General features: G+C 40.8%; 1 protein-coding gene across 1 annotated transcript in view; it reads left to right on the top strand.

Moving 5' to 3' along the window:
* Nucleotides 1–12888, top strand: part of PI4KA (phosphatidylinositol 4-kinase alpha) — a gene marked incomplete at its 5' end in the record, with an annotated part of 59863 nt that extends 46975 nt beyond the window's left edge. The window contains 13 exons of the mRNA XM_084297568.1: nt 1240–1360; nt 1669–1798; nt 3384–3454; nt 4251–4323; nt 4436–4506; nt 5089–5198; nt 5861–5965; nt 6404–6529; nt 6833–6953; nt 7598–7757; nt 9074–9163; nt 10000–10083; nt 12195–12888. Coding sequence (XP_084153694.1) covers nt 1240–1360; nt 1669–1798; nt 3384–3454; nt 4251–4323; nt 4436–4506; nt 5089–5198; nt 5861–5965; nt 6404–6529; nt 6833–6953; nt 7598–7757; nt 9074–9163; nt 10000–10083; nt 12195–12246 — 1314 coding nt within the window. The 3' untranslated portion in view covers nt 12247–12888. The remainder of the gene's footprint in view (nt 1–1239; nt 1361–1668; nt 1799–3383; nt 3455–4250; nt 4324–4435; nt 4507–5088; nt 5199–5860; nt 5966–6403; nt 6530–6832; nt 6954–7597; nt 7758–9073; nt 9164–9999; nt 10084–12194) is intronic.
* Nucleotides 12889–22332: the final 9444 nt, after the last annotated feature.

Here is a 22332-nt window from a genome sequence, read left to right as displayed (position 1 = left end):
ATGAACCAAGCAAACTTCTAGAACAGCTTTCAGACTTAAAACTGCAAATTAGTCAAACTCTAAGGTTAAGCTACTGCTGCTTATTATTATGTTATATCTAATATATAAAAGACAAATGTCTGTGGAGGCTAACTTGCTTTGGATACACCGCTTTTATGAACAAGTAAACTTGAGAAACCAGAGGCTATGAAGCTCATCTGTCAGGAGCAAAATTTTGGTATGGGAACCCTCGGCTGAGGACTGTGAATATGGCTTCTGAAGATCTGCATGAGACAAAAAGTAATGAAATTAATTTTAAATCACTATCCTTAAGCATTTTCCTGTGGAGTTATCCAGAAAAAACATCTAGGGGTGTCTCACTGTTCCATCACCAACGTGAAATCAGATCTTAGCTTTATCTTGCAGAAGTAAGGAGCAAAGCTTGAGGACCACGTTCACAGTTCATTAATATGAGGTCATTGTTATATGCCAATAAGGTGTGTGAACTTTGGCTGGTGCATTATTTTCACATTAAGACATCCACAGACAGTAAACTAGGTGGCTGTATATAGTTATTTTTTAAGAACTTTTTATAAATAAATAACCTCTGTGATGCAGATCATGAGCATCAGATGTTTGACTTGTCAGTCAAACAGAGAAACCTCCACAGACTGAAGTAGCAGCTGCAAGTAGAGGAAAAGGAATGCTGTCCCTGGAATGAGTAGAATTCCCTTATACATTTCAAATTCTTTTGTAAGTTTGTTCTTATTACCTAGAATTTCTGTGGAACTGTGCCAAGATGTGTTGCTCTTGACACCAAAATGTGCAGTCTGTATAATTCTGTCTCCATTTCTGATATTACAGGAGCATTTAGTGATGCCAAGCAAGACCAATGCCTCTATGGCAGTTCCTGTGCATTGTACACGTTCTAGGAGATACCCAGATCTCAAGGAGATTTGAAATCCAAATAGAACATATAGTAAATGGAACAGAGGTGGGAAGATAGAGTAGTGGAGTATGTCAGTAATAAAGCTGAAAACAGTTTAGGTCAATTCCCTGCCTGTTAGAATACACCATCAGTCTTTAAATGTGTTTTTTTTTTTTGTTGTTTTTTTTTTTAACAATGTGAATTTGATTGCAGTGGTCTTCCTTTCATCCTTTAAATATTTTTTTGTTTTGAAGAATTGCTGATAGAAACAGTAAAATTCAATCTGTTTGAGTTATAATGATCTTTGCTTACTGAACTGGATATGATTGCAGATGGGTTACGTTAGAGAATACATCCTGTGGGCAGCTGCCAAATCCCAGCTCTTGGCTCACCAATTCATCTGGAACATGAAAACTAATATCTACCTGGATGAAGAAGGACACCAAAAAGATCGTGAGTGATGTAAAATATAATATAGTTTTTAACTCCTTGCCTTAGTTCAGAATAAATCTCCCTCCTGCTTTCGCTTTTGGCAGGAGGAATCCTTTTAACTGAGAATTTCTTTCATTTTTAGAGATGGGGTCCATGCCCATTCTATAGAAGTGTCCTGCCTAACAGAATGTATCAAAAGAGATGCAGCAATGTTTGCATCAATACTTTTTTCTTTTGAATACTACCCGTAGCTGGCTATTCCCGTCACCCATGATATTTAGCTTTTAAAAATATGCTTCTTATGCAGATGCTTCCTTTTTTACATGCAGCTGACATTGGGGAACTCCTGGAGCAACTAGTAGAGGAGATAACTGGCTCATTATCTGGCCCAGCCAAGGAGTTCTATCAGCGAGAATTTGATTTCTTTAATAAAATCACCAATGTTTCAGCCATTATCAAGTAAGTGTTATGCTGCAGAGATTGTGCTCTTTAAGGACTCGTAGTTCTGGAAATTCCCAGCATCATGGTTAAAAGGCTAAAGTGCTTTCAGTGTTTTTGAAGATAGTGTCTTCAAGAAAAAAAAAAAAAGAATTAATCACTCATATGATAAGAAATTGATTTTGTTTTTAATGTAACTTAAGAGTCATAATAGGATGTAAAGGCTCATTTTACATTGATATTTTATATTTGGTCTGATCTGTGTGCTTTGGACCAGAGTTCTTCGGTCTGAAACATCTATAACAGTTTTATAAGTATTTTTCCTTCCTTCCTAAATGGAAGGAAAAGAATTCCTGTGGTTGTGGAGAAAGATGTGGTTTCACAAGCACTGGACTGCATATCTTTAAAACTGGAAGTCTTGCTCACAGATTCTCACTGCTGATTGCAGCAAGGTATTTAATTTAACTTTATAAAGCTTGCCAGTGGATGGCAGCAGCTCAGCACACAAGTTGTAAGTCTGTAAATGTGGTTTTATTGCATATTTTTAAAACATTCTCTGGTGTGTTCAAGTATTTGAAAGGCATTTAAAATGTATTTCCTGGAACATACCTCTTTTAAAATGAAGCTTTGCAAACCACCAGTATAAGGGCATTGGGCTAAAGGACACTTGTTTTGCTAAAACTGTCAAATATTGTCTTTTATGCATGTGTCAAAATGTTTTCATCCAATAGGAGGAGTTAAAATGGGTCTCTAGGGTCTGAATATCTAGATATTTAGGATGAATTTGTTAGTCATAATTAAGCAACTGTTTATAATTGTGCATTGCAAGCATTTTTTTGCACCCCAGACTTAAAACACATCTGTTTTTTCATGCATCTTTCATGTAAAGACAACACAGAGGAGATACTATTTGCTTTGTAGATGGCATAAATGAACAAATGTATCATCTGTGATTATTTCATTAGCTTAAGTGTTATGTTACTGCCTCAGTAATCTGCTGTACCTCTTAAACCAGAGCATAAGGAATACCTTTCAGTTACATGCTGCTACTCCAGGTGAGTGTGCAATTTGCAATTACATGACTAATTTCAATAGATGGTTAACACAAGTGCCTGTGCAAATTGGGTAATTGCACATGCTAATCGTTAACCATGTTACCAATTATCCAGTTGACACCTGCAGTCATGCTAAGTATGTGAGCAAATTAGGCGTGTAATTGCATAGGCATTTTACTGGCTTGTCCTTTTCCAGTTAGCTTGTACTACTTCCAAGGCAATGTTCTTACTCTGGAGTAAGGTCCACAAAGGAAAATTGTATCAATATAACTGTAGCAATACTTGCATGATTATGCTTGAATTTCTCTACCAGGAAGAGTCTTCATTTCATTTACTGTTTGATTTTGTCAGCAACCTGTATATCAAGTCAGTGTTAGATCTGCAAAGCAAAGACTAAGTCTACAAAGTGAAGACTCATTAAGAAGAGGTGCAGCAAGAGATCTTTGTCATTACAGAAGGAAATGTATTTTGTGAAGTTTTGTATAAATCTGAAACGAACTTCAGGGTAGTATATAGTATGTAGGTAGATAAAATATCGTTTATCTTTCTAGGCCATTTCCTAAAGGAGATGAAAGAAAAAAAGCTTGCTTGAGTGCCCTGTCTGAGGTGAAAGTGCAACCTGGTAAGAAGTGATTTAATAATGTAGTGGACTTTTTGCATTCAGTATGAGTACTGTATTTTCTGCAAGCAAACATTGAAATGTCTGGCAAGTGGATACTCACAGTTTTGATGCTTGTGACTAGGTGACTGCTCTTCTGTTACAGTTGGATTGTTTCTCTCTTGAAACAACTCAAATATTTTTACGCTGCCAATAATTTCTACGTGGTGCATCAAAACTTGCCCAAAAGTGCTTGCAGTTAAATTAGGTAACATAGAGATAAAAATAGCAATGTATATCTGAAAAGAGACAATAAATAAGCCTTCATTCTCCTTTTTCTCCCATCAGACACGCCCTTGTAACATCATTGTCTCAAGGTCCTTATATTTTTAAACATATTTTCCCTATCTGAATCTTCCCTTTAAAATGGACTTTGATGAAAGCTTGTCCTGACCTCTGTGTAACAAGTCTCAATTCTTGTACCATGTTTTTGTTGCTAAGGGCCCTCCCTAGTACACTGGGAAATGCTGCCGCATCTTATTAAAGGCTATTATAAGAGAAGCCTTACCTTTACATTTCTGTGATAAAGATTCTACAGTATTAGTTTAAAACTGTATTCTTGTAGTTTTGCAGTTGCTGACTAATGGAAAAGGTACTGCACCTTTCTTGGCTTGCAGACTGTACTCTCCTGTTTATCTGTAACATTTATTCAATTCAGAAGCATGTACTGAAGCTAGAGATGCTAATAGCAGTTATTCTCTGACTGTCACTGTCATACAGGCCAATGAGTTTGTTCTCAGCTGTCTGTTCTATTTTGCAGGCTGCTACTTGCCCAGCAATCCTGAAGCTATTGTTCTGGACATTGATTACAAATCAGGAACTCCTATGCAGAGGTAACATGCTCTTGTTGTATTCTTCCTTTAAGTTAATTCATTATATTTTTTCTGTAAGTTCTTGTTTGGCTAACTTGTGCTCATCTTCATCTTTGTGTTTATCACAATTTAGTGCAGCAAAAGCACCCTACTTGGCCAAATTTAAAGTGAAGCGATGTGGAGTTAGTGAGCTTGAAAAAGAAGGTTAGTAAATGGGTCTTAATCATTGATGCTACTAATGAAGAGTCAGCAATTCCTCTAAAACTGTCTGCTTTTAGTGACCTGTGCTGCTGCAGTAAAAATATTTCCATATTGAACTTTATCTGCAGTGGTTCAGCTTAGAAACAAAACTGCATAAAATGGAGACTTTTTTTTTTTTTTTTTTTTTTAAGTCTCTGGAAGGAAGCCACTATACGTGTCCTGAAGAAATGCGAACAGTTACTTTAGACTAACATAAATTAATTGCCTTTCTCTGGTCTTTAGTGTGTAACAAACTCCATGCTTTGGCACCTTTTTCTTGTAATAAATTTTGTGGGATACTCTAGCTGACTAGCTTAATGTAATTCAGGCATTTATCAAGTAAATCACAAAGATTATTTTAATGTATATGTTCCAATTCCAATATAGAATGGGAACTGCCTTGCAGAATTCACCTTGCAAAGCAGAAAATTCTGTAGTGGAATCTGCAGTGTGAAATGTTACAGTTTTGAGTGCTAAGGTGTTGTCATGATAGAAGGTTACTAACCAAAGTCTACATCTGGGTTTTGCTTTGTACTCTTCTTGCAGGTCTGCGATGTCGTTCTGATTCCATAGACGAAAGTGCAGAAGAAGGGGTAGACAGTAAGAAAATCTGTTGGCAGGCAGCTATCTTTAAAGTGGGCGATGACTGCAGACAGGTACAAAGCTAACTAGGCTTTGCAGTTGTAGAAGACAGATTTGTAAGTGACAGTATGTAAGAAGGAAATAATCTTAGTGTGGAAATGTGTTGGTTTTTTTTGGAATTTTGAGAATCCCCACTAGCTGTGGACTGAGGGAGAAAACTGATTTGTGCTTGAGGGAACAGAACTGTGTTGTACCACTGTAGAAAAATCTGGTTTGGAAACAAAGGTCATTCTTTCAAAATAGTTCATCTAATGCAATGACTTACATTTTATTCTTTTTTAGAATATATTATTTCAGCAGAATTATTGGTAACATAAAGTACTTTCCAAGATGATACCTTGTATGTTGAAGCTTGATTGTTTTTGGTTAAGGAGGAATGCTTGCTATTATTTCTGGAGTTATTAGTAGTCTTCTTAATCAAAGAATGATGGAAAAGTTTGTTCTTCATAGTTTGTCAGCAGTTAAATCTTCTGTGTTGCTTGTTACACATTTAAACAACATTTATTTTTTCCTTTTTTGATTTCCCCCAGAGTCTCCGTGTATGCACAAGCACACATCTGCAGACCTTCTGGGGGAACTTAATGTTCACTTCAGAGTTCTTCAGAGCTTTTTTTGTAATTTGACTTACTATCCGTAACCCCTGTAATGTTCATGCAATTTTTTTCTTGTATAACAGGACATGTTAGCTTTACAAATCATCGATCTCTTCAAGAACATATTTCAGCTGGTAGGCCTGGATCTTTTTGTGTTTCCATACAGAGTAGTCGCCACAGCTCCTGGGGTAAGTGGGCCTTTAACTGTACTGCTGTAGAAAATAGTTCCTAATTAAAAAAAAAAAAAAAAAGCACACATAAATTTCCATACTGCAAGGAAATACTGACAACATTGCTTATGCCAAATGTTTGGATTACCATTGACATGGAGAGTCTTTCCTCTCCTGCTTCCTGTGTTTCTAAAATTTTTGGCTCTGAAATTTTGCTGTTTGATTTTGGGGACTACATTGTGCAAGTCTATGGAAAGTAGCAGATATTGTCTTATGCTGAATGGAAATTCTTGAAGTTTGGATATACTTTCTTTAAGAATTAACTAGAAATTCTACATTTGGTGATCTGTAGGCTTCCCTGCATTTCCTGGGGAACCTGCATGACTGGCAAGAGCCATGAACAAAATATATGTTGGGAGTGTGCTTTACAGACCTGTTTCTCTTCTCCCCCTTCAGTGTGGTGTTATTGAATGCATTCCTGACTGTACATCCCGTGACCAGCTGGGCAGGCAGACAGACTTTGGGATGTATGATTACTTTACAAGGCAATATGGAGATGAGTCTACTCTTGCATTCCAGAAGGTAAAATATCAGTTGGCAGGCACAGCAAAATCTCAACTGAGAAACATTCTAGCTATAAGAAATAATGACAAATATTAGATAATGACTACCATAATGCTGTATCTGGCTTCTGATGCAGATAATTCATTTTAGCTATGAGTAAGTTAGAAGTTATTGCAGCTGTAGATATATGGAAAATATCATTGAACACTGCTTCAAACTAATCATAAAAAAGAATAAAATGTTCAGCTGTATCTGCTTCTAGTATGGAGAGTTATTAAATTCTGTGTTCTTACGATTTGTTTCAACTTCTTATTTGTACAGGCTCGCTATAATTTTATCCGCAGTATGGCTGCATATAGCCTTCTCCTGTTTCTGCTCCAGATTAAAGACAGGCATAATGGCAACATCATGTTGGACAAAAAGGGACACATCATTCACATTGGTCAGTTGTAGTCATCTTTCCTTCTGCTGTAAAGTATTGCTCACAGAAGTTAATAAGCCATTTCCATTTGAGATTAATTTGGTTTCATGGTTTGTAAATATACATAGGACATTTTTCATGCCTGTTTAGTAGTATTTTGTGTATATTTGTGTTGGCTGCTTCTGTGTAAATTTGGCTTTACAAGGTTTAACCAGCTTCAGGAAAGTATAAACACACGTGCATGGATTATGTGTGTATACATAAATGTACATGTATTCATATATATACAACTATATATTTATAAATACATAAATGTATCTTTGGATTTCTTTCATTAGTGTATGGGTCTGAACTAAATTTGAGAAGTAAATTTATGTAATTACATGAGGCTGTAACTTCTGCTTTAGCTTTGCTTTTCTGGAACTGTACAGATGTTTCAGCACAAAATTTATTTGATGTCCTCATCCTTGAGTATAGTCTAGTGTTACAGTGATGATTCTTTCATTGGTGTTTTTACACTTCATCAAAGCTTTTTCCCATTTGGATTTGAAATGCTAGTAGGAAAATAGATATCATGCAAAATCCACCTCTCCTTTATTCTGTCAGCTTTGACAGTGCACAACTAGCCAACGAAGTTTCTGAAGCAACTTATCTTTTGTGCACAGATTTTGGATTCATGTTTGAAAGCTCACCTGGTGGAAATCTGGGATGGGAGCCTGACATTAAGCTGACTGATGAGATGGTGATGATAATGGGAGGAAAAATGGAGGCAACTCCTTTCAAATGGTTTATGGAGATGTGTGTCAGAGGCTATCTGGCAGTCAGGTAAGGCATTCTTAACTGCTCAAAGGTGGATGCTCTTGCATGCCTAAAACCAGATAGGAAGATAAATAATAAACACTAGTCTGTAGGGGGGCTGAATTTGTCAGACTTTTCTGTTACATCTTGCAATCTTTGAAACAACTTAAGAATCCTGCAATTTTACAGCCTAACTTCATGGTTTTGTTTTTGTTTTTCTGTTTTTGTATGATGTATTTGAGAAGTTTATGTATTATATTCAATTTATAGATGTGATGGTCTCTTTTCCTCACTCAGTTTAGTATGCTGATAAAACTTTGCATTAAGAAGCTCCAGGAGAATCATTATCTTTCTTGTTTTCCCAAATAGGACAATCATATTAATCGCTATTTCAGCTAGAGATAATTATGTAGGTAAAAGTGCTATGATTTCTGTTGTAAAATATGCAGGGGTTTTGTTAGCTCTGCTTTTCAGCTATGATTGCCAGCCAGTCACAGTAGAGACTTGCAGCTTTACCAAGCTCCACACCAAGCAAACAAGGTTTGCTTTAACATGCATGAGCACTACTAAATTTATATGGAGCAGATGTTGTATGTGGTTAGGAGGACAGTATGAGAGTCAGATAAGGGATTGCTCTATCGTAAGTGTGAAGTATTATTGATGTTACCTTACAGAGTTTCTTCAGCTAATAGCCCCAGAAGGAGCTGTCTTGAAGTCAGGCAAAATTTGCTTTCTTGAAGGGGAACAATCTGGAGAAAGTTCTGTGTCAAGCCAGAAATACTAGCAGAATAATACTACAGTAACATTATAAAATACTACTAGAGTGATGCTAGAGTAAAATGCCACTATATTAATATTGTTCTGCAACCAAGTAGTGGAGTAATAGTAGGTAATGTTCTAAGTGGGAGCAGAGGAGGGAGTAGGGAAGCCTGGCTGTTGTAGCGAAGAATTACATAGAGTAATTAGGAAGTAGCAGATAATCTGTTACTGTGCTATTGCTGGTTTCAGCCATCTGTACTGTTTTGATGCACTGATTTACTTTTCTGTTGCCAAAGAAGTGTTATTTCTAAAAGTATTGCTTTGTATAATTTCCCTTGAGGCTGTTCATCTTGCAGCATTCTGAGTATCTGGTAGTCCAACATAAAGGAGTGAGATTTAATTGAAGTGAGAGATTGCAAGCAATGGTGTAGCTCCACCAGCAAATGTAGAGAGGTTTACATGTGTTGATTTAATTACAGAAAAAGGTGTGATTCAGCTCGTTGAACTCCTCAACTTGTCTGCTTTGCCTACTAAGGCTGCAGAAGTTTGAGTGCTGTAACCTTTTTGTCCTCTTTTTCCTCTAGGCCTTATATGGATGCTGTAGTCTCACTGGTTACATTAATGTTGGATACAGGGCTGCCCTGTTTCCGAGGGCAGACAATCAAGCTGCTAAAGTAAGTCAGCATTTATATGAACTGGAAAACGTTCATATGTTCTTTGTAGTATGTGCACTGTCACAGCTTGTGCAGTGAGTATTGTCATGCTAACCAAATATCTTAAATTTCTTACTGTTGTAAAAATAGTAACATTTTGTTTATAGAATATCTCCAAGTAGGAATTTCAAAGGCCTTTTCATATAATTAAGTTCAAGCTGTGCAGTGACTGTGTGAGTGCGTGATTTCAGTTCTTAGCACTATGAAGGAAGCACTACTTAAAGGAAAGGTCTGCTTTAATGAGAGGTAACGTGTTGCAGAGTTTAATGTCCTCTGAAATGGTGTTGCAATCCAAGGAATAGCAACTGGAATTTGTTCTGTGGATAATGCAGTAATGAATGTAACATTGTTTATGCAAACACAAATTATGGTGTGATTTTTTAAACAGCCCTTCAGGCTTATGCCTCCAGAGTTAAATCAGTATTTCCCGCACGTAACTTCCTACAATTTCCTAAACGTGAGCACAGTTTCTTGAAGTATGATGGGCTGGAGCTCAAGGTTATTGCTAGGCACAAAGATATTTTAAAAGCATCAGCTGTCTAGAAAGAGGAATCTGCTGTTCCTATAGTTACCACTAAACTGATTAAAAGTTCATAGCCTCTGTCTCCACTGTAAAAATAGAGGCAAGTGCTTTTAAAATATTACACAGTTTGTACAAGGTAGTCTTACAGAAAGTAGGTACTTGCAGCAAGTAACTGACAGCAGGCTGAGCTTTTGCAGACACATTTGTATCACGCTCAAAAGAAAGTACACTAATTTGTACTCTCACTTTTTGTGATTTTTTTTTTTGCATATAGACACAGGTTCAGCCCCAACATGACAGAACGGGAGGCTGCAACTTTCATCATCAAGATCATCCAGAATTGTTTCCTCAGCAACAGGTTTGCCATCTATGTATGTCTTGTCTCTACAACCAAAATAAGCCGGTGAATCTGAGCAGAGCTAAAAACTACAGTTTTTATCACTCAGACACCAAACGTTTAGTTGATCTTGCAGTACTAAGAGGTATGAGCTTTGCTTCTGAACACATTGTGTCTCCTCCCTTTTATGTTGGAAAGGAAGGCTTAAGTCCAGGCTGGTCAAACAACAAGGCAGGCTAGTCTAAAGAATAGATTTTCTGTTAGGGTGAATCTTTGGTCTAAAAGTAAAGTCTTTTGTCTTCTGTGTTGGGGTATGCCCAACTGTACTATTGTGGGGATATGTCTACTTGTGCATCCCCTTTTGCGTAGGGTAGGTTCACCTATGAAGGGATAAATAGTAAAGAACAGTACCGGATGGCAACAGGAATAGCATGCTTTCTGGTCAGAATAAAGAGGGATTATCTTGAAGTTTGTTGTCCTTTATTTTGTAAGGAGAAGGTTTCTTAAAAAGAAGTGTGCATGGCCCATTATTCTGAGTATGAATGAAGCTGCAACAGTACTGCAGTACCTTTACAGAGTCCTTTCTATAGTAGCTTGCAGGTGTTAAGTTGCTTGAATATCCTTCTGAAATTCAAAGCTAGTATTCTTCACAAAAATGTATGTAACTCTTCTTTATGAATGAGTTCCAGGCTTCCCACTAACTTTCTTGTGATTTGATATTAACATTAATCTGCTAATAATTTTGCTAGACCATATGTTACTTACTGTATAATGTTGGATAGGGAAAAATTTCTCAAGTAGAGAGCACTGGCAATGCAGTGTTTTAATATCTGTGTAGCTGGGCCACATTCATTTGTGATCTGCTATTCAATATGCTGAATGGCATAATCAATTCTATCTAGATAATTAGCAATTTAAAAAATAATCATAATGACAAGCTAGTCAATCAACTGTAGTTTTTTTCCCTTCAAGTATCTTACAGTTTAGTATAGCATCTACATAAGTAGTTTAGTATCTTGTACAAAAAACATGAAAGGAAATTACACATAAACTGGAATTTGAATGTAGTTAATATGTACAATAAATTTAATATTTAAATATCCTAAGTACATGTTTTATCACCTTTGATAAGGGTTTCTGTTGACATTTCTCCATCTGTAGCTTTTGCTTCTACTCCATCAGTGATATGAACCATATCTGTTTATTAGTACAAAATACAACAGTCACTTTTGTCACCTGACCTATATATATATATGTGTGTGTGTGTGTGTGTGTGTGTCCCAGTTAATGCAAATTTTGTGGGATATGCTGGAGAATCTAATACAAACTCTTATGTAGCTGTGCACGTGTTCATCTTGGGAACAGTAAGGTTCATTGGCTCAGATACAGCCCTGTTAGAGCTCAATTGGATCAAGTGCCTGCTGGTGCATCTGCTATAAAACTAATATTGGGACTTGTGAACTCAGTCACACTGTTGTGTTCATCAGAGACAGCTTAGTTGTGGAAAGGTTGAGCTTCTCTTCTTGTGACATGGTCAGTCTGCGTCCTGAGCAAACTCTGTCCATGGATTAATTGAGTTGTCTGTAACAAGGCTTAGATATGATTATTCAGTCACTGATCAGAGATGATGCTATTAATGCAGCTATTTCTCCTGCATTTTTAAATTATTATTAGCATTCTCCTTCCCTGAGGTTACTTTGATATCCACATGATCCTGGATCTGTGCAGACCTGCGTTGTTCATTATGCATTTCTTTCTCTTAAAACAAATGGCCGATGCAACATGAGGTGCTTCTGGTTTATCCAAACAGGTTCCACACGGCAATTGCAGCACGAATATGTTGTGTTCAGAACGGCACCATCTTATGTCTTACTGTTCTTTCCACAGTGAGAAGCACAGAAGTAATTTTTTAGCTAATTTAAACAAGAGCAGGACATTTTGTGCTGTCCATAACAATAAATGGGCCTTCACAGTGCCCTCAAAGTGTGTAAGACTGGTTTTGATGATAAGCTAATTTGCTTCACCTATGTTTTATTTCTGTGGGATCTTGATGTTTGTTTTCATGATAATGGATACAGTGTTCTTTTTTTTTTCTAACTTTCATTTACCCTGGCTTTGCTTTTCTCCTCTAGGAGTAGAACATATGACATGATCCAGTACTACCAGAATGACATCCCATACTGAGAGTCTGAAGATTCACTGCTGAAGTGAAACAGGTGGCCCAGAGCCCTTGCTCCAGACTTGTAATAAATAGGAGATACTCAGTCGCACCTTGCTATCTTCCACCTTTTGTGTATGTATGTGTACATGTGGGTACATGTTTCCTAGACATTGCAACAATCAGTCTGGTTCATTCCTTTCTCTTTATCAGGTTATATATATTTATTTTTGTCCCTGGATTTTTGGAGTTGGGCCACAATCACAATAAAAATTGTACTACGATTATGAATGTGTGAAAGAGGTAAAGGTTGGGGAGTTTGATAATTTTTCATGCAATGCAAGGATTTTATAATACCTTTAAAAAGTAAAACAAACAAAAAAACACTTTCCTGCATGATTCCACAAAATGCTATGGAAGTGATGTGTATGGATTTCTCTTTGGAAGTGGAAATGTTGCATTGTTCAATTTTTACTTAAAAAAAGATAATCGTCCAAGGTGGTGATATCTTGTGTAGCTATGTTCATACTTTGCACTGTACATGGTCCCTGCTACGTGGTCAGTATTTCATATGTACATGAAGAATGTATTTTTTCCTTTTGTGTGTTTTAAAAGAGAGACTCTACTGAAGATATATTTAATCTATAAAATGTAATAAAAGACCTTAGACTTTGTGTCTGTTGCAAATCTTTTGGCGTGCACTGAATTTTAGTTTATACACTACATCATTCTGCACATTTGTGTACTGGCCACTGTTCATTATATTGTGACCTTTCTTCTGGAGAAATGTGGTATTTTTTTTTCTTCAGCTTCTCATCCATCTTTAATGACAGTTTTTATTCATGAAATAAATGTTTTGTCCAAGACTCGCAGCTGAAGGAGCTGAAATGTAGGAACAAATGCTTTCCAAATGCTTCTTGCTGGGTTGGGCCAGAAAGTAAAATCTACTTTTTTAGCCGTTCTTTTTTTCATATGTCTTCTTGTGCAGTTTAGATGCCAGTTGTGGCTTTCTGGGGAAAAAGAAGCCCCTCATGGTTACTTGGGAGCCGCCTCAGCGGTCACCTCACGGCCCCGCCGCGCCCTGAGGCGGCCTCGTGCCGCGAAGGCGGGAAACGGCGGGGCCGGGCGGGCCGCGCGCGCCGCCCCTGTGGCGAACTGAGGCGGGCGCCTGAGGGCAGCGGCCGGGAGGGGCCTGGCGGGGCCGCGCCTCCCCTCAGCCCCGGGGAGCCGCCCTGGTGTGAGGGGGCTTCGCCGGGCAGCGGGGCCGTGAGGTGAGGAGCGGCGGGGCCGTGAGGGGGACCCGGGCCTGAGGCGGGTGGGGGGGGGGCTTCGTGAGGTGGGTCCGGCCCTGAGGGGGTGGACGCGTGGGGAGCCTGAGTCCTCTGTGTGCCGCAGGAGGAGGTTGCAGCCGTTCACGCCGGGGCCCTCGTCTCCTGTGGAAGCTTCCCCTCGAGGAAAATGGCTCTGGGGTGTCGTCGCCCAGCCCGGGGCCCTGGAGCTCCCCCCTCGGGGGCCGGGGGAGGCGGTGCGTGTGGGGCGGCCGGGCCCTTGTCAGGGTCCCTTTTGGAGCACCTTCGAGTGTCCCCCCCCAACGAATTATCCTGCTCACTGGGGAGAAGTAGCGTGTAAGTCTGTGGTACAAGCTTATTTAGCTCAGTTTTAATAACGAGCAGCAGGGATGTGGAGTAGTTCTTGTGCTCCAAGCTTGAAGCTGGTTGTAACCACTTAGGCTTTGTAGGAAAAGGAGCTGAACAATATTAGAAACGTAGTGTGCTTACTCAGACTGTTCCTGAAACGGAGAGCGGGTGAGGGTGTGAAGGCCTCTTCTCATTCCAGGGGAGGGGTTGAGGAGTTCTGGTATTTAGCTAACTAAAGCTAATGCATGTATTTTCCTTTCTTGCACCTAAAGACAAGCACACCGTGTAAGCTGAAAACCCAGATGAACGTCTTAAGCAGCATTATGATGAGAAAGTCAGTTAATAGCTAGCAGTAAATGGAGGTGGCATGAGAAGCTGCCATCTTGAATGAGTCCAGGGTAAATGAAGACTAACAATAGCAAATGTCCTCACTAAAGCTATAGCAAAAACTTGCAGTAGTATTGTTAGGAAGATTTGGTTCCAGAAGTATCAGCTAGTGATTAATAACATTAGATAAAATAATATTATGTGGAGCTCTGCACATGCTGGGATTGGGCTACAGAAAGTCACTCGCAGTTGCAGATCTCAGCTCATGTATGCTAGAATGCAATTAAAGCCATCTAGGGATTTGTATCACAAAGTGAAGGAGTTTGAGAGCTCTTCACAATATTTGCTTATTTTATGTACTTCAGTCAGGCTGCTTAGAGATCTGACGTGATCTTGGTTTCTTTAATCAAGTTTCTGAAAAAGAAAAAAAAGGCTACTGGAGCCAAATGAATGTACAGGTCAACGGGAATCATCACAAGAACAAGTTAGTTCAGTTATACTTGCAATGCACTCTTAAAAAACTTAAAGATGACTGTATTTGAGATCTCTTGGTTGTGTTGTTTCTTCTGGTACGGAGCCAGCAGAAATGTAAACGTGTTTAAAAAAATATTAGTAGGAAAGATGAGCTCTTGGTTTCTCTCCATGGTTTCTAGTGATGGCATGCACCAAAGCTCACCTGCAGACACCTGCAGTTTCCATTTTCACAAGTTGATTGTGCCTCCTTTCCTGCTCCTCAGGGTTCCTGCACGTGGCACAGGGACAGGAAAAACCTCCCTTATAACTGAGCATCTGCTGGGATACAGAGAGGATTAGCTAGTGTACATTTAATCATGCAAAGCAGTACCCTAAAGCTGATTCTTCCTAAATGGATGTATTCTGAATCTTCCTCTAGGGAGATTGAGGAGGGGAGGTGAGAAGAGATGGTTAAGGTGCTCCAATATATTGCATGCACTTCGGAGATACTGAAGCGAGACAGTTGGAGATGACAGGCTTATTTCAGCTTCATCCTCCCACCCAGGAAGGATGCGAGTCCTTTGTGCAAGAAGTCCGGCAGGCTTTCAGAAGTCACTGAGGTAATTAGGACCAGATAAAATAAAGACCTACATAAAGGCGTTCTGAATGTTTTTGTCCCTAAATGTTATATCAGCATATGCTGCAATGCCTCCACAGCCCTGGCAGAAAAGAAGCATCAAAAAGAGGGAGGGAAAAATGCTCGCACTCTCTCAAAAAATATCTTTCAGCAAAGATGCTCCCATCACTTCTCCACTGTCAGAAATCCAGGTCACAGTGAGAGACAGATTTTCCTGTCCATACCTACTGCAGTTCTTTCTGCATTGGCTGTGAATATAAAGAGCCCTTAAGAAAGGAGCAAAATTTATAGTGGCTCATTTGCATCTGATGGACCCCAGGTTCAATGCTACTGGTAACTTGATCAGCACTATTCAAATGCTAATCTCATTATGTGCGTTAGAGACTGAAGCACAGCAATCCAGCTCCATTAGTGCGATGTGTCTGTGATGTTCTGGCTGGTGCTCAGGGTCGTGGGACCCCCTGCGGACATCTAGCACATGCTGCATTGCGCTGGGGCTGATGTGGGCAGAGAACGGGAACAACTCAGTGGAGGAGCCAATGGAATGGTCAAACATGGGAAGAGAAGCTAGATTCCTCTGTGGGATGGGCTGGGAGGAGAGAGAGTGGGGAGGGAATGAAGGTTTGTTGCTGACAAAGCAGTTTAGTTAACACTTTTTTTCCTTTTTACCTTAAATATGCCCATTGGTTCCCTTTGGTTCCAAATGAACACTGTGGAAAAAGAACAGTAAGTAAAATGATTTGTCTTGGATGCAGATACAATTTAAAGGCATGATTAATAACTGTCTGACCTTATGAAAAAGATCACCCTGTGCTGCCCAGTGTTACGACGTGGCATTTCTGCTTGTCATGTACCAGGACTAAAATAGGTTGGGCAGCATGTGGCATGCTCAAGGAAAAAATGTGGGATTGTTTCTAGATAAAGGCTCTCTGCCAACCTTGTTAGTGAAAGCAGATTGAAATCAAGTTTGGGGGTGCTGCGTCAGTTTCCGAGCCTGGTGGGAAGGAGACCTACCCCAAGCTGTTACCTACCCTGTGTCAGTGGTGGGCTCATTTGTTGTGTCTGGTTTGTTTGTTTTTGTGTCTGCTTTTGTCATAATTCTGCATTTGGGAGGTCATGGGGTTTGTAATAGTAAAGAAGCAAAATTTGTAACGTGACAAAGTATATTTATTAGGTAAGCTACTTAGGTGGCAAAAGCAGATGAGCTGTGACATATGCAGTACTGGCATCAACTGGTTTATTAAATAACACGACCTCCCCAAAGGGACTGTTTCTGATGGGCTACTGCAACTGCAGCAGCCTTATTGCTAGAGCTTTGTAGTTCTAGGTGATGCTTTTGTGCTATTTTTTTTTTTTTTTTTTTCATGCAGTATCAGTGGTAGTGTTTCTGTTAGTCTTGTTATTCTAACACATCAACTCAAGGTCAGTGCTGCTGTGGTTATCCTTGGTACTTGTTACAGAAGCAGCAAAGTGAGAACATGCTGGTGTTAAGGTTTATGAACACTGTGTAGCTGTGTTTGCTTGTTGTCTTCCTGGCTGTACGTCCCTGGCAGGAAGGAGCAGAACAGGGCTGTTGCAGAGCAAAGGAGGATGACACAGTGACACAGAGAAATGATCTCAGTAGTCATGCATGCTGGCAGTGTGCATGGCAACGACGGCTGGCAGCTCTCTGAAGGAGTTACCTACCTGACTGCATTCAGGTATCTCTTCCCAAGGGAAGCCAGGGAACCGAAAGGGAATTGGGAATCTTGGGTATAAGTGCCCATACCTTCTGTTATACACTCTGACCACCTTTCGTACCCCTTTGTGAATGAAAAATCCCTCACTGGTGACAGGTGAACATCGAGGGATGCACCCTCTTCTGTTCTTAAGCAAGTTGTCTCATCATTGCCATAGCAAGCCTGGCCAAATTGTGCTTTTGCCATGGGGGAAAAAATGTCTAAACTTAGCAAATCTAGGAGACAGTCCCAGTTGCATGTACTGCTTAGGAGTGGATGCATGGGGTGGTAACCGTGATCCTGACATGAGAAGGGTGAGTCTATAGCTCTCTGAGGAATTTCATCCTTGTCGTGGTATCAGAGTGATGCCTCAGAAATCTGTCCCTGGATAACAGAAGAGAGAAAATCCTGTATTGGTATCGTGAAGTTCCCTTTCTCTGTGTGAGACTTGCTTACAATTATTACACCTAAGCTTTTTAAGGTGCTTGTTGAAAACTGTGTGTTTTTGCATGCCCACATATGAACTCTTTTCCTTTCCAGAGAGCATTGCATTACTCTTTGGCACACAGATTTAAATGCTTCACAACACCTGACTTGCACAGTGAATCCTGTATGTATTGCAGGGCTGTTCCTCGCACAGTGCAGTGCAGGTGTGGTAGCCAAGTGTGCACGAGTGAGCGATCTAACAGAGTGACCTATGGGTGTGGGGCTTGAAAGAACTTTGATAACTTAGGTAAGTAACAGATTTGCAGGAACATCTTTATTCTGAACGCTTTATATTCTGGCACTGAGGGTCAGAAACTAATCTTAGTGTCAGGCCTGGCTGCCTGTACCAGCTTGGACATGTTGCTCTCCGTACACGAGGCAGAAAGATTATTGGTAAGGGTGGGGATTCTTGGAGCTGTTAGGATACCTGACTGACTAAACAGCTTTGCCAAGCAGTAGAGGTGGTATGCCAGTAGAAACCTGGCATATCTGGTCTCTTACCACCTAGACAGAAACTTCCAGTGCAGTTTCCAGAGGACCCCCACTACCAAAAGGAATCCTGGTTCCAGGTTTTGTGCCAGGTCAGGATGAAAGTCAGCTTTCCTGTTTTCCTTGGCAGATGGGAGTTACTCTTTACTCAGATGACATGGGCTGAGTAGCAGTAAAGAGTAAAGCTGCCAGCTGTGGCTGCAAAGGAGGGGTCCCAGCAGTGCTAGTACAAGGGGTGTCTGCTGTCTGTTCTATCCTAGATAGGAGCAATCAGAACAGGGCAAGAGCTTTGGGAGGTTGTGAGCTGAGGTACAGTTCCTCCAGAAACTGAACACAGACCTGAAAATCAATCAGCTGTGCATCCCTGGCATGTGGCAGTGCTTTCTGAGCCCGCCGCACTTAGAGCTCTGGCAGGGACCAGATGCTGAACTCAGATCTCAGCACTAGCACGGGGCCTCTGAGCTGACACGAAGCTGTGTGGTGCTGAGTGCTGTCTGTCCCCACAAAGATCCTACTGATTTCTTGGCACATTACCTATAGCCTCACAGCCGTGTGGGCTGGGCGGTAGAGGGCACTGTGAAACAAGCAATAGTACCTGGGACACACGAACCAAACAATTGAATAGAGAAACAAATCTGCCTTTCCTGTAAGGCGAGGAACACTGACAGGGAAAACCTTGCCGTGACCTTTAGTGGTGACATATCTGTCACGGCAGGCACCAAGTGGTAGAGCTAGTGAGGTACCCGAATATCAGATATGAAATTGTTCAAGAGCCTGGCAGTTTGTATTCGGGCATATTCAGCTGGGGACGTTTTTGACCTTCTAAGGGACATACAGGAAATGCATTCTGCTGACTCTGCATTGTTGTCGCAGGTGAAGTCTTTAAATATATGAGTCTCCTTCCATATAGCAAGCATGCAGAAACCCATGGTGAATTTACCAAAAACCAGAGGTTTGCTGTGGATAATGCCATGGTTCATGTCACTATCACGCTGTGTTGGATAAGCAGCAGCTGTATTCAGCTCCAGAGGTGGCTGCATTTCTGTTGGTCTGTGCACGTACATTTTTGGAAAGCAGCTTTTTTTCCATTTTTTGAAAGATACTCAGTCTGCAGGCTCAGATGGAAGTTGTCCCATAGTTTGCTTAAGATTCCTGAGTACATATATATATATATAAATAAAACCTTCCTTAGATAACACTATTTTAACTTCATCTCTTACTTCGAGTAATTCACCTTGCGCTTCACCTTCACAGTAGACACAGACATAGGCTAAACACTTCACAGGGGCAAGTCTCAGAGTAAACCACACAAGTGGTAGGATGGGGAAATAAACCAGGTGCAAGAGAAGAAAACACAGAAACAGTTCAGGTATAAAGAACTCAGTGAGTATGAATAATTCCTGTGGTCATTTGGAATCCAGGCAAGTACTCGTTAATAGTCTTCCCCTTGCTGTTTGTGCCAAAGGTGGAATCCTGTGCCATGAAGATAGCCCTGGCCTGTGCTGTTAAAAGGCTTTAAAAAAAAATGCTGTCTAGGTATGGATCCCAAATTAAACCTTGGCTCTAAAAAGTTCTTTCTCCCTTTTACCCCACGTGGAAACAGATTTGAATTTCAGTGCTCTCAGCATCAAGCCTCGCCTTTAGGCTGCAACCCGTCAGTGAAGAGAGAAATAACTCCAGCTACAGCTGTGGCTGTGTCACAGATCAGAGCTCAGAGAGGGGCAAACAAGTGTGTAGTAATTTCAAGCTCATTAGCTTGCAGACAGGCCGACTAGATCAGAGGAAGGGATTAACTCTAGGTAAGAAGACAAACCTGCTAAGGAAACACCTGAGCTTGATCCATGGTGAAGCTTTGCAAAGACCTCAGAAACCTGAAAACCCAGTTGGTTACCAGGACAATGCTGAAATTATTTTCCCCTCCACTTCTTTGCTGATACTGTGATCCTTCTTCCAATGTGAAGAGTTGTCTTTCCTTTGAGATGTTCACTCTTATCTAGTTGTGGGAAAAGTGACTCAGCGCAGTGCCCGAGGCTATAGGAACAGGTCTGATGGTGACTGAGTTCCTACACATCAGCTGAGCCTGGATAACCAATCATGTTTGTGTTCCTCTTTTGTCTCAGGTGAGAGGTAAAACTCTTGAACTTAAATCTCACTGAAAGTTCCTTAAAACCAGAGCAGCCTTTAGAGCAGCTACATCAGTTCACAACTTCACTGAGGAGCAGGAATTCCTGTTGCCGTAGCCCCATGACATGGGATGTATGATGAGCTAAATCCCTTTAGAAATGCTGGAAGTGAGACACAAGGAGCTCAATTTTTCACAAGCATTGTGCATTAAATTTGGAAGCTCCTTTGGCTGCTCAGTACTTAGGAAAATTGAAGCCAATGGGATGTCTGTTGGGGATCCAAAAATCAGCAACTGCTTCTTGAGAACCGAGTGCATTTGTATGGCTGTGCAAAGGGAGCTCAAAGTATGAAGTGAAATCTGAGTCCTCCTTCCTCTACTGTCTTGTCACTGGGATGTTTCGGCAGTAGTGGTAACAGCAGAGTAAAAGTGATATTTCAGCTGATGCAAGTTTTATGCTGAGAATGACTTGAGTTTGAAACTGGTTCGTGACTGAGCCTGCAGATTGCTGTCCCTCAGAGTTACTGTGGTTTGCCCTTTTCCCAGGAGCTCATTTGCTTGTTGTGTAGAAGTGACAGGATAAGCAGAGCTTGTTTTTCCCTTTATTTGGGACCCTTTGCAAAAAAAAAAAAAAATCTCTTCTAAATGTGAATGGCTTTTGCTGAAATAGCGTGGCTGGTTTGCCTCTCAAAGAATTGATGCAAAGCAAGTTACTCCCTGGACCTGGAATTACACTGCACTGCTCGGAGAATGTTTGGGAAGTAGAGGTGGGTACTGTGCGCGCTCATACAAGCTGCCACCACTAGGTGACACCATGACTCTGGCACAAGGTCCAGATCAACCTTAAGACCAAGGGCATTTGGTGTGCTTTGGAGGTTTTGCTACAAACCCAGAACATGAGCTGGATTCACAAACTTTCCGTGAACCAGGTTCAGGTTTCCTCCAAATCGCAGGTTGGAGCAGAATGGGCTCGGCTCCAGGTGACAGGGTGGGATTTATGGCTAGGGGTGGAAGCCATGTGAATATCTGACTTGCAACCAGGCTGATCTTGGCTGTTGGTTATGCGTGGAGGGCCTACACATATTTGAAACAAAATCTCACCCAGATTCAGGAAATGTGAACCTGTCTGAGCTAGAGCCAGAAGGGGTTTGCGCGACCCTGCCGTGAACCACTGTAAGGAGGTTTCACGTGCCTTCATTGCTCACCCGAGGTGGGCCCAGGTGTGAACCCAAACACGGTATCCAGACACGGTCAGCTCTAGCCCCACTTCCCTTTAAAGCTGCTGTCACTGTGGGCGGTCGGTAACTGGATGCTAGCTGCTAGCACCTTGCCATACCACGGCCAGTCACCATAGCATCGTGGTGGCTCAGTGAGGGATATGGAGGCAGCCTGGTCTCCAGGAGCACTTTGCTTTCTGATGGACTGCCTGGCTCCTTGCATACCAGCAGGAGGTATCTATTTCTCCTGGGGTGTCTTTCTGGGCACTCATTCTTTAAATTGCACAGAGTGTAGCAGTTACAACTGCGTAACTGTTCCTTGAGCAGTGGCTATTGTGTGCTATTTCTTTTTTTTTTTTTTTTTTGGTAGAGGAAATGCTTAGCTATTGCCTACCCTGAAAAAGCTTCTTTCTCCTGTAGTTACTGTATATGTACACCTACTAAAGCCACTCTTCCATTATTTTTTTTCCTATTGCTTTTTTTTCCATCCCTTTCAATGAGACTCAGAGGATGTTTGCGTGAAACGTGTTCCTAAACCAACCTGCGTGTCTTTGACTCTTGCAAAGGGTATTTCTGTTTAGCAGAGTGTGGCAACTATCACGTAATTATGTGGCTCCAAGGATAGATTCAGGGAGCTGATAATCTAAGAGATGTTTATACAGTGCTCTGTCATCTTTGAAATTCGTGTCTTTCCACTACCACCTCAGCAACAATCCTCACATGCAAACTGGTTAAATGTCTTTTAGCAAGGAGTCAGCAGGAGTGAGGTAGGCATTCCCCTAATGAGCACATTGTGTGTGAGCAACCCCAAACGCCTGATGCCCTAGTGTCTGCCACGCTAGTCATGGCCTAGAGGGATCCTGGCAATTCGAGAGACAGGTCTTTTCAGAAATACTGTGGCTCTCAAAAGTGCATGGATATCTGGTTTTTATTTTGGAAACCTTGTAGTGCATGGGAGTTTCCCAAGTTATTGACTTCACAAATTTATATTTTCATATGATGCTCAAATGACCAGCAAAACCAAAC

Source organism: Netta rufina (assembly GCF_964035555.1).
Source record: "Netta rufina genome assembly, chromosome: 17".
NCBI lineage: Eukaryota > Metazoa > Chordata > Aves > Anseriformes > Anatidae > Netta > Netta rufina.
The sequence above is the reverse complement of the archived record's forward strand: the minus strand, read 5'-3'. Positions and strand labels throughout refer to the sequence as shown.